This window comes from Castor canadensis, chromosome 1, assembly GCF_047511655.1.
Source record: "Castor canadensis chromosome 1, mCasCan1.hap1v2, whole genome shotgun sequence".
Classification (NCBI taxonomy): Eukaryota; Metazoa; Chordata; class Mammalia; order Rodentia; family Castoridae; genus Castor; species Castor canadensis.
Genome location: NC_133386.1, coordinates 184,573,615 through 184,586,533, shown reverse-complemented (window position 1 = coordinate 184,586,533; position 12,919 = coordinate 184,573,615). Strand labels below are relative to the sequence as shown.

The 12,919-nt window shown below is 33.3% G+C and overlaps 1 protein-coding gene across 1 annotated transcript; it reads right to left on the bottom strand.

Moving 5' to 3' along the window:
- Positions 1-8,280: 8,280 nt before the first annotated feature.
- On the bottom strand, positions 8,281-9,234 carry LOC109678874 (olfactory receptor 4A15-like). The gene has a single exon (XM_020154281.2). It carries the CDS (start codon positions 9,232-9,234, stop codon positions 8,281-8,283), a length of 954 nt encoding a protein of 317 aa, XP_020009870.2.
- Positions 9,235-12,919: the final 3,685 nt, after the last annotated feature.

Below are 12,919 nucleotides of genomic sequence, written 5' to 3'. Positions count from 1 at the left end.
TCACCCATGGCAAATATCATTGACAAAATAGATGAAAAATCTACACAAAATACTATCAAACTCAATTCAGTAATACTTTGAAAATTGTATATACCTTGATAAAAATAAGATTTACCCCAAGATACAAGATGGTTTGATATATACAAATCTAATGTGGTACATCACATCAATGGAATGAAGGAGAAAAACACATAATTATCTTAAGAGATGGAGATAAAGCATTCAATAAAATTCATCATTCTTTCATGATAAAACAGTCTCAACAAATTAGGTATAGAAGGAATTTGACTCAATACAAAAAAGGCCATGGTAAGTCAAACACAGTTCTGAAAAATGGTAAGAATTCTCACATATATCATGTTATTGAATGTACTTCAGGAGGTACTAGCTGGAGCAGTTAGACAAGCAAAAGAAATAAAAGACATTCAAAGTGCAAAAGAAGTCAAATCATGCCTGGTTACAGATGACAAAAAGCAAAAGGCTCCATCAAAAATCTATTGGAATTGATAAGTGAATTTACTAAAGTAGCATGATATAAAAACTACATACAATAATCAATACATGTTAATTTAAGAATATGAAAATCTTTCCATTTTTAACAACATAGATGAGACTAGAGGACATTATGTAAATTCAGATAAGCCCAGTTCAGAAAGACAAATACTATACATTTTACCTACATCTGTGAAAGCTAAATGAGTTAAGCTCACAAAAGTAAGGAATTGCCAAAAACATATCAAAAATGCAATCTAATTTACAATAACTACAAAATAAAGTCAAATACATGAAATAATATTAAGCAAGGAAATGGAAAGTCTATAAATGAGAAAAACAAGTGTTTGATAAAAAAAATTGAAAAAGACACACATAAAAAGGAAAGACATTTTACATTCATGGATTGTAAGAATATTGTTAAAATATTCATATTACTCAAAGGAATCTATAGATTTAATGGAATTCCTGTGAAAATACTAATGATATTCTTCACATTAATGAAAAAGTCCTAAAGTTCTCATGGAATCACAATACCCTTCAAATAACCAAAGCAACAGTGAGCTTAATTAATGAATAAAGCTGTGGCCATCACTATGCTTGACTTCATAGCATACTACAAAGTTATAGTAACCAAAACAGCACAGTAGTAGATTTTTTTTAAAAGACCAATAGTTCAAAGAAATAGGATTAGAACCCAGAAATAAATCTACAAATTGTATCCCACCGAATTTTAACAAAACAGCAAGAACAAACATTGAAGGAAGGGCAATCTCTTTAATAAGTCACTCTGGGGAAAATTAATACCCACCTGCAATAGGACATCACCATATCCCTTCTCTCACTATACACTGTGAAATCTACTGAAAACTATTGAACAATGCAGGGTAGGAGGAAAAGGATAAGGAAGAGCAACAGACAGGGTTAGAGTGATTAAAGTACAATGTACTTACAGGTAAACCACTGAGGCAAAACCCCACTGAAACATGAATTAACAACACTAAAATAATGAAGGACCTGAAACATGGAAATTGGTCATGTTAAGGTAAGGGTACTAGTGGAAGGAAGGGGGAGAGTAAATGAAGAGGGCAAATGAGGGTGTAAATTGTCACTGTATTTTCTTTAAATTTATCAACATGGAATATTGAAACCTGTCAATGTCATTTTAAGAAGGAGAAAGGGGAAGAGGAGAATAAAGGAGGGGATGAACCAAACCAGGATACATTGTATTCATGTATGGTCACAATGACACCTCCCGTACAACTAATGTTGTACTAATAAAAACATTAAAAAACAAAAGGCACCCTAAAACTTTGAAACTAATACAGTAGCAAATAGTAGAAATACAGCAATGAAAGCAGACGTGGACAAATAGATTGTATCTAACTGAAAGTTTTCTGCACAGGAATGGAAAAATTCAAGAGTGAAGAGGCAACCTAAGGAATGGGGGAAAGTATTTTGAAACTATTCATCCAGCAAAGATCAATATCCAGAATATAGGAGGATCTGAAAAATTCGACAATGCATAATCTGATTTTAAAATGGACAAGTGATCTGAACAGGCAGTTCTCCAAAGAAGAGTTGTAATTAGCTAAGAGTAATATGAAAAATGCTCACCATCACTAATCATCAAGGAAGTATAAATCTAAATTTTAATGAGATACCATCTCACTGCAAATGTTGGCAATGGCACAGAGAAAGGGGAATTTTCATACAGGGTCAGTGAGAATTAAATTAGTATATCTGTTATCGAAAAGAGTATAATAGCTCCTCATAAAGGCAAGGCATACAACTGCCAGACAATCCAGCAGTTCCTTTCTGTGGTGGATAACCAAAGGAAAATAAATCAGTATGTTAAAGATATATCTGCACTCTCATGTTTACTGTCACACTGTTCACAATAACAAAGATGTAGAATTAGCCTATTTGTTTGTCAATGTATGAGTGGATAAATAAAACGTGGTATAAGTACAAAAGCCTGGAACCAGGCAAAAATATGTGAGACCCTATCTGAAAAAATAACTTTAAAAAGCAAAGTGGGTTTGAGGTATTGTTCAAGTGGTACAGCATTTGCCTAGCAAGCATGAGGACCTGACTTCAAACTTCAGTGTGATGATGAAAGAAGAAGAAGGAGGAGGAATAGGAGGACAAGGAGGAGGAAGAGGAGGAGGAGGAGGGGAGGGAGAAGAAGTCTGGAAAAACTACTAGCCCAGGAATACATGCTATAGTTGATAAAAAATATAATGGAGAAATTAGAAAATAGACTTGGATGCCCAAGGGAAGAAATAAGATTTTTAGAAAATCACTTCTAATATTAGAGTTTTGAAATAGGGAAAGAATGAAACAACATATAATGTGTTAGTTTTTAAGTTTTGTGACAAAATACCTGTGAGAAACACTTTAAAAGTAAGAAGCATTTATTTTGGCTCATAATTTCAGAGATTTCAGTCCACGGTTGCTCTCTCCATTGCTACAGGCCCAAGGCAAAACAAAACTTGGAGGAAAGGCATAGTAAATAAGTCTGCTCATAGCAGCCAGGAAGTAGAGAAAAAGACACAAAACAAGCCTGGACTAGTAGGCTTCATCCTTCTGCTTTTGTTTCCTCTGGGCCCCAGCATATCGGATGGTGCTGCCCACATTCAGGGTGGGTCTTTCTCCACACAGTTGCTGTTGCACATGCCAATCAGCTCTGGAAATGCCCTCTCAAGCACACCCAGAATGTGCTTTACTAATTCCTTAGTCATGTTTAAATAAAATCAAGTTAGCAATCAAAATTAACGATCACATATACCTAAATCAGTTTTCATATTTTTGTAAAACATTCACTGCATATACATCTCTATTTTCTCCTCTCTGTACTATAGGAATTATTCATTGTTCTCAGGTAATGTACATTGTTGGTGTGAATAAGGAAGGGATAGTGACTTGTATCATTAGTTCACCAATCTTCCAATTGAGAGGAATAACTCAAGGAGTTGCATCCAGGAAACCACACCACAAGAACTTACCCACAGTGGGACTTGATTTAGATGAAGTAATCCTGCACCTTTTATCTGAGCCTGGTGTCTTAAGTTGGTAACACTTGGTTAAGCAACCAAAGAAAAGTCTGCAGAGATGGAAGATGAGAATATTGTGCTTATGGTGGATAAGTGTTATTGTGACAAGAAGGCAGACTATAGTGGATTGCATTTCCATAAAACCATATCCTGTTCTGTATGGTCTTCCATGCTTTTGTCATTTCTCAACAAGAGACTTCAAAGTAACACAGACTTTATGACTGTCTTGACTATTGAGCTATGGCAGAAATGAATCTATGCAACTCCTAATGTTAGTTTGAAAAAAACAGTTCAACTTCTGCTTGCCTTACTCTCTTGGGACACATACATTCCAAAGTTCTGCGTAACTGTAGAAAATTTCCCACTACCCTGACTAGCATGCTTGAAAAGCATATGAAGAGACCACCTAAAAGCAGGCAGAGATGCCCAAGGAGAACCAGCTATTTTAGTTCCTACTGTTCATTACATACAATGTATGTGAGTGATGAAACTTTTAGATGACTTTAGGCCCAATTTATGACTGAATTACAAGAAGTACCTTATGCCAGCTGTACCAAGCTAAGTTGCTCACAAATTTCTGTCCCAGAGAACACATCTGATACAATAAAAATGTGACTTCTGGTGTTTTATGTAAATTAAATGTTAGGGAAATTTATTACAAAGCAAGTAGAATATGTAATTCTATAGTAACATAGACATTAAGTAGTCTCATGTGTAGAAAGACTAAATAAAAAACTAGGCTTGAGAATAATTGGTATATAGATTTTTACATGTAAAATTGGCAACACTGTAAGGTAATGGGAAATTGGTTATTCAATAAATGGGCTTGGAAATTTTAGTTATTTTATGATAAGAAAGCAAAGTTTATTTCTGTTTAGGAAAATAAGTACTATATATGGACTAAAAGAGTTGACTTGGAAAGCAAAACTTCAGTATTTTAAAGAAGGCTAATTTATGTGTAATTCAGGCCAGGCAAGGACTTGGAGAAGGAGATGCAGAGAATTTTCTTCCTGAATCCACCTTCCTCTTCTCTGTGCCATATCTCGGGTAGAAAAGTTTTGATTCCCAACTATGTTCTCACTAGTATCCAGATACTAGATTCTCCAATTCCAACAATTGTGGGAGGCCAGTAACTAAATAGACAGAGAAGAAACTTTGACATGAGCAAGACCATGTCAAAGTGCTTTGTGCTGAGAAGGCAAGGCCCCAGCACAAAGGAGTTGAGCAAGGTTCAGCAAGGCTGCCTTGCAAGTAGGGAGGCTGAGGCAGTGGAAATAGACCTTGGCCTGAGCACACCTCTGTCAGAGGGCCTCTTGTTATTAGTCACAGACCCAGACAAGGGGAGGCAAGGTTCAGCAAGGCTGCCTTGCAAGGAAAACAGGACATGCTGATGTAGTCACAATAACCTGCAGTAAATAACAACACTGTTCCTGCCACCTACACGACTGGACCCATGAGAATTCAACCTGAACTTCACCCCACTTTCCTATATTTGCTGTATAAATAAATGTGCTTGGAGTTGGAGCAGGTTGCTGGCATCTCTCATAAGAAATGCTGGGCCCTCCCAATCTTAGCTTTTCTATATGTCTGCCTTTGTGACTTTTTTCTAAATCCCCAGTCACTCCCAGTCAGGTCAAGGGACCTGTTCAAGCTGGTAATGAGAAACCATTATGAAGTTTCTAATTCTCTATATTGGATTCCTTTCTCTGTACAAAACTCAGTTCAAAATAGATAAAGACTTAAATGTAAAAGTTGAAAGTTTGAAACTAGTTGAGGAAATCATAGGGGAAATACTTCAAATATAGACATAGAGAAGATCTTTCTGAATATGGCTCCAATAACTCAGGATGAAGAGTAAGAGTTGAGGAATGAGTTTTTATCAAGTGAAAAAGCTTCTGCACAGCAGAAGAATCAACAGAGTGAAGAGAGACACTACAAGATGATAGGAAATCTTTGCCAGATGTTTATCTGACAGTATACTAGCATACAGAACTATATATAAAGAATTCAAAACTATATATAAAGAACTAGCATACAGAACTATATATATAGAACTATATAAAAAAGAACTATATATAAAGAACTCAAAAAACACCAAAAGCACAAATAATTCAACCAACAAATGGGCAAATGAACTGAACAGACAATTTTCTAGTGAAGAAGTATAAATGCACAGGAAATGCATGAAAACATGTTCAACATCCTTGCTCTCAAGGAATTGTAAATCAAATCTATGTTAAGATTCTATCTCATCACAGTCAGAAGGGCTATCAACAAGAAAACAAATAACAAATGCTGTTGCGGATATGTGCCTCGGGAGGGTCTCTTAATCAATGCTGGTAGGCAGGTAAATTAGTTCAGCTGCTATGGCACTCAGTATGGAGGTTCCACAAAAAAATTTAAAAAGAACCCTCATATCATCTACCCATACCACTTCTGGGTATACCTAAAAGAAGCAAAATCAACTTACTATAGAAATGCTTATATAGCCATATTTATTACAGTACCATTCACAATACTAAAACTTTGGAATCAGCCTGCAATCTCACAATGGAGTTTTACTTTGCCAATAAGAAAAATGAAATCAAGAGATTTTCTGGATGGAAAAATATCATTACATTATGCAAAATAAGCCAGTCCCACAAAGACAAATATTTCATGTGTTCTCTCATTTGTAAAACAAAGGAACAAAACCAGAAACAAATTCATGAAAACAAAGTGAGGATTACTAGGAAGGTGAAAGGGAAAGTGAAAATAAGAAGGGGAAGAAGGCTAAGAGAGAGGAATGAAGGGGCATGATGAAAAAAACCTAGAGTACTCTTTCCATCAAAGAACAAATGAAATTTTTTGTTTTCTAGTATTCAAAATTCATTGAATAATTGAAGTCATTAATATTTCTAGGCATACTATGTAAATCCATGATATATTCAGAAAAGGATGAAGAAAAAAAATTTTCTACTTCAGTATATATGTTGTAAGTTAACTTTTCAACAAGAAAACATGGAATGCCAGAGATTTTAAAAAAGATAATTTTAGAGTGAAAAACGTTGAAACATTGCATCAGTGTATTGCGATAATATAATGCAATGCCCTAAAAGTTGTTCAATAATAGGGGAGCATAACAATAAAGAAAGAGTAAGTAATGGGGTGTTAATTTGATTAAATCATGATATACACATGTCTGAAATACTAATGCAAAGCTCCCTTTAATTACCAACATGTTAAAAAATGAAGGACAGGAAAGTAAAACAAGTCCTCTCTGGTGGGCAGATAGTGAGTTGGAAATTTTAAATAAAGGGTGAAGGAGGGTGAATATGGTGGTTATATTTTGTATTCATGTATGAAAACAGAATAATGAAACCTGCGGAAATTTTTCTAAGAGAGAGAAGGATGGAGAGGGTGAATCTCATTAAAATATATTGTAAGCACATATGTAAATGTATAACTATTATATACTAATAAAAAGGAGAAAAAGTCATCTTTGTGATGCAGTTTTAGCTCCTAATGAGTTACAGAGAAAGTACAAACTGATAAGATACCTTTGACTCATCACTGAAGTCAATGACAGCATAGAGTTTATGGAGAATGAGAGAGGCTTTTGTTGTGCAAAGTAAAACAATGTATTCCCGAAATGTTTGATATTCATTGTTTAAAGATAAGTAATTGTGTGCTACGAGTTAAATTTAATGTCGGCAGGTTCCATAGTTCTATTGTGATGTGATAGACTTAAATGTGCACTTTAGTTATTAGAGTAGGCCAATAGATCTAGACATAGAGAAAGGTGTTGAACAATATTTCTGTTTTAACATTGGTCATAATATACAAATTCAACCATATGTTTTGTGGACATCTTAATTTCATAACAGTATAAGTTAACAAATTAATATCTCATGAGTTTATTCTCAGCTATGAACATATTATGAAAACTGTAAATTAGTCAGTTTGTTCAAAACATGTTATTACTGTTAGATTACAACTTTTTTTTAAAAATGAACTTTTAGGTTTAAAATCTCAATGACTTTTCTCAAATCAATGGTATATCATAGTTCACAAGTAAGAACAAACTTTCAGCATTCTCATCAAAAGTAGTTGGTGAGGTGAAAGATGTTACTGATTGTTGATTAAGTTGATTGGGCCATTTTATAATCATATACCTTGATCAAAACATCAGATTTGTCCTCTACAAACATATAGAATTATTTTCTCAATTAAAAATAAATTTATAAAACTGAAAGTGCACATAAGTTAAAATAAAAAAGGACTTTTTAAAAATACTTATACTAAAGCAGTTAGCAATGTCACAGTACATAAGGTAAATGCACACAAATAAATTGCATTTCTGTATATTGTCAATGAATAAACAAAAACCAAATTAACAGTGTAATACCATGTATAATAGCTCCAAATAAAATAAAAACTTTAAGTATAAATCTAAAACAATACATATAGGATCTAAATGCTGAAACCTATAAAATCTTGTTAAAAATATTTCAAAAAATGGCATAAAATAAAAAATAATTGCCCACTAAAAGATCTTAAAATGGTATGATTACACATAAAAGGTATTAAACCTATGCAATTCTGTAGGTTAGAACTAACACATTCCACTTAGATAAAAATTAATTTATAAATTTCTTTCAGAATAAAAGAACTAAACAACCCAAAAAGAATGATAATACAAATGTAGTTGCTGAAAAATAAAATATCCCTTGCCACTGTGACAAAATGAACATCATGTTCTGCATGAGGACTGCAGCTCTCTTCCAACTGAAGTCACGTTTTTACTCCACAGTTTCCTCATGGCATTTTTCACCTCAGTATTCCTCAGTGTGTAGATTAAAGGGTTCAACATGGGAGTTATGAATGTTAAAAACACAGTCATGGATTTATCAATGGGAAAGGTGGAATTGGGTCTTGCGTAGAGGAAGATACAGGGGACAAAGAATAAAATGACCACGGTGATATGGCATGCACAGGTATAGAAGGCTTTACGTTTCCCTTCCAAACCATGAGCCTTAAGGGAACTTAATATGACCCCATAAGAAACTAGGAGAATTAAGAAAGTAACAGTACAAATTGCTCCACCATTGGCTATCATACAAAGTCCAATGAGATATGTATTAGTGCAAGCAAGTTTCAGTAGTGGATACATATCACACACAAAATTATCAATGACATTGGGACCACAGAAAGGGAGGTGATAAATAAAGAGCAATTGAACTAGAGAGTGAAAAAAGCCTCCAGTCCAGGCCACTAACAGCATAAGAACACATACCCGTTTGTTCATGATGGTTAAATAATGAAGAGGTTTACAGATGGCCACGTATCGGTCATAGGCCATCACTAACAGAAGAATGACTTCGGCACCAGCAAACAAATGATCTATAAAAACTTGAGTCATACAAGCACGGAAAGAAATGGTCTTTTTCTCAAAGAGCAAGTCTACAATCATTTTGGGAGCAATGGTAGTCGAATAAACTGTATCTATAAATGACAAATAAGCCAGAAAAAAGTACATGGGGGAGTCCAGGGACTGGCTGGCCATGATTGTCACCATTATGAGAAGGTTTCCCATTACTGTCACAATGTAGATGAGTAAGAAAGTCACAAACAGAAGTTTTTGCCCCTTAGGATTCTGAGTGAGACCCAGGAGAATAAACTCAGTCACATTGTTCTGATTTTCCATGTGTTCTTCTGAAGGTGTTTTTTTCCTTAAAGCTTTTTTGAGCCTCTGGGATCAAACATGACAACAAACTCATCAGTAATGACTTCACTCCTATCTTTATATAAAATAACGCCTACTAAACACAGCATAAAATTTTAGCCAATGTTTAGACATTTGCCTATCTGATAGTTTCCTATAATTTCCTAGAATCTAGGATTAATGGACAATTAAGGACCCAGAAATATTATGAAATTCTGATTAAACTTTATTAAAAAATTAAGCCGAGTTTCAAACCCCATCATAGAGCAAATTAGCAAAGATAAATGTATTGTTTCCATCCCCCAAAAAGCAATTTCTTTCATTCTGAAAATACACATACACATACAGATACACACACACAGCAATTTCTTTGATTCTGAAAACACATACTCACACACAGATATACACACACAAACACAAATTCAATTGACAATTACTGCAAACAGGTTTATTGAAGGAAAAAAGAGTAATGCTGCAATTCAAAGTAAATAGGCATTGCAAAGACTCATTCTCCATATTTCCAATTTGTTTAGAATTGATTATTACTAGTCATGAATCAATTCAGAATATCAAAAATAAAGATTTTAATTAGAATAATCATATAGTAGAAATATTATATAATGTAAATATATATATTTACACACACATATATCAGTTTATTTTGACTTGGCTAGCCTAGGAAAACCATGTTCCACACTATATACCTTATTAATGTTATGATATTTTTAGATGTACAAGTTTCTGAGTTTTTATCATTGACAATTTTATTCTTAATAACATGATAACATTTTTGCTGATAGGTCATTTTATATTAATCATGCACACTTCACTTGTTCTAAAGGTTCCTCACCATTAAGTAATCATTAAATGGATCAATTTTCCTAATATTAGCTCTTGACTATCTGAGTTCATGGTGAATACAAGATATTCATTCTTTTCAGTAAAATTAACCATTTATTGGGCTTTTCAGATGTGATCAGTGCCAATTTTATTTTTAATACATGCAACTTTATATTAGCAGGATTATATTAAATATATTCAATTTCAGTGTCTACATTACCTGATGGGTATTTGTGAAAGTCACATTATTCTCCTTTCTGTACTTTTAAAGTGAAGTTATACTCAAGCACATAAGGAAGAGTGAAAGTATGTGCAGAAAGAAGATAAGAGATAAATGAGAAGGCAGATAGAGACAGCAAAGGCTTTCTATGCTTTAAAGTTGGTAGAAAGTTTGTTGCAACTTTGAGTGCATGAACAGAGTGTTGAAATATTCCACATTCCATCAGTTGTCAATCAGAAAGTGCCTAGATGGTAATGTAGCACCAATATGAGCACAAAGATTCTAGAAATCTTTGACTTTTGATTCAAAGAAAACTCAAAACTCATATTGTAAACTTTAGTGTATAGCAATAGATTAAATCAGCTATATAAAGGAAGTTCTATCTTAGGGGGCTTATGATGCTCTATATGCACATACATAATTCTTTACTCACAATTATGAAACAATAGCTGCATTTATAATAGAAAATGAACACTCACCATTCACATGAGCTATCTGAGCATTTACAGATAACTTTCAGGTGGAAAGACTCTCTTGTTGACTATTGAGTACTTATGACACCTGTTTGTTTAGAGCATTTCAAGTATTCAATAAATATTGAATATATTCTTAAGGAGATTATTACTCAATATTAAAAATTATTGATTTGTCTGAATAGATGATATTTTATACTTTGTCAATATTACATTTTATGATAAATGAAATATATTTCACTTGCATACTTCTAAGACTTCTCAAATTACTTAATGTAGTGAATGTAGTGAACACTAAAAATGTGAATCTATGATAGTATTCCACAATGGCAGTTAAAAGAACATAAACTAAATAGAGCTGCACTATGCTAAACTCTACAATGTAAAAGAGAAAAAAAACCACATAAGATACACAAGATAGAAAATACTAGAAAGCACTAAATCTGCAGGATATTGGAAATTATAAACTGAAAATTCAAGTTTCAATTCAACTGAAATACATAATAACATTTTATGCATAAACATGCTTCTATATAATTTTATAGTAAAAGTTGTTTCTTACATAAGCAATAGCTTTTTTTCAAAGATCAAGCCATAAACAGAAACACAGCCAAACACTGAGGTCCTAAATAAAAAGTCAAATTTTATCATCAGGTTTCTCATTTTAAAAATAAGATGAGTTTTAAAGAAATATCACATTTTCCTCATCAGTTTCTTTTAACAAAACTAAAACTGTTGCCTCTAAAACCTGCATGCCATTGAATGGACTTTGGAAACCATACAGAAGAGCAATAGTTAGGGAGGGTAAATTGCCTGTCTTACATGCAGTCATTTCAGTTTCATTTCACCTATAATTTCACACAGGTGAGCGAGGATGCCTGCCTCAGTGTAGCTTTTGAGATGTCAGGTTACATTATGGTTTAGAATATGAGCCTCAGAATCTATATTTAACCACTGTAACCTAAGATAAGTTACACAACAGCATTTGTAGAAATGAGCACCGTAAGAGTATCTCAGATGTAGGGTGGCTTCTAGGTTTAATAGGATAATGTAAATAAAGGTCTCAATCAATTGTCTTGCAAATAAACACCAAGTAAATTCAAGACATTGTTTAGTACTTTATGTTTCCACATGTAGTCTTATACCATATTTTTATAGAGTGACACAAATTTACCCAAATCTCTCTCACCTAATTACTCAAAGAAGCATTCCTGTTACACAGAAGGCTTGACTGGGTGATTATGATTGTGTACAATTGTAGAGATTCCCTTTCGTTTGCCACTTTCATTACTGGAGGACAATTCATTTTCGTTCTCCATACTTCATTCCCATTTTTAAAATTTATCATTCAAATTATCTGTAATCTAAGGAATCTTTGTGCAAATTAGAGACTTGACTGAGTGCAGAAGGCAATGTGTTAAGCTTGATGAAGTGTATTTTTAAGACTCTAGATATGAATATTATCCCAGAGATTGAAACAGATATTGGAATTTTTTTTGACATTCTATAGACTTGGTACCTAAAGTATCCTTTCTAATAGGCAAACATAGGCCCATGAATCTAACAAGTAATTAAACTTCCCTGATTGACTAATTTTGTCTGCAATAATAGGTTATTAATTTATATTATTATAAATTACATATATATTTCTTACCTAGGGTAAGAAATAGAAAAAAGAGACCATAAGAAATACTTGTAGACCAATGTTTATGCCAGTAATATTTACAGTAGTCAAGGGGAGAAAAAAACACAAATATCCATCAACTAACAAATGGACAAATTGTGGTGTTCACATATACAAGCTTACCACCAAATAGTTTCAGTGATATTTTTAGTCTGTTTGGAAATACATTTCTTAATTCCTAAGTCAAAGGACTACCATTTAGGCATATTTAGGGAATAAGTAAGTGGGTTGTACTTGATAAATTTGACATCAAAAAAGGAATTAAATTCTGATATATGCAACGGCATGGATATAAGTTGAAGACCTTATACTAAATATTTAAATGACTCAAATACAAAGGGACAAGTATTTTGTGATATTACTTTTATGTGCTACCTAGCTTAGTCATATTAATGAAGATAAAAATTATCTCCTGAGAGGAGGAGGGAATGGGGAATATTTGTTCAATGC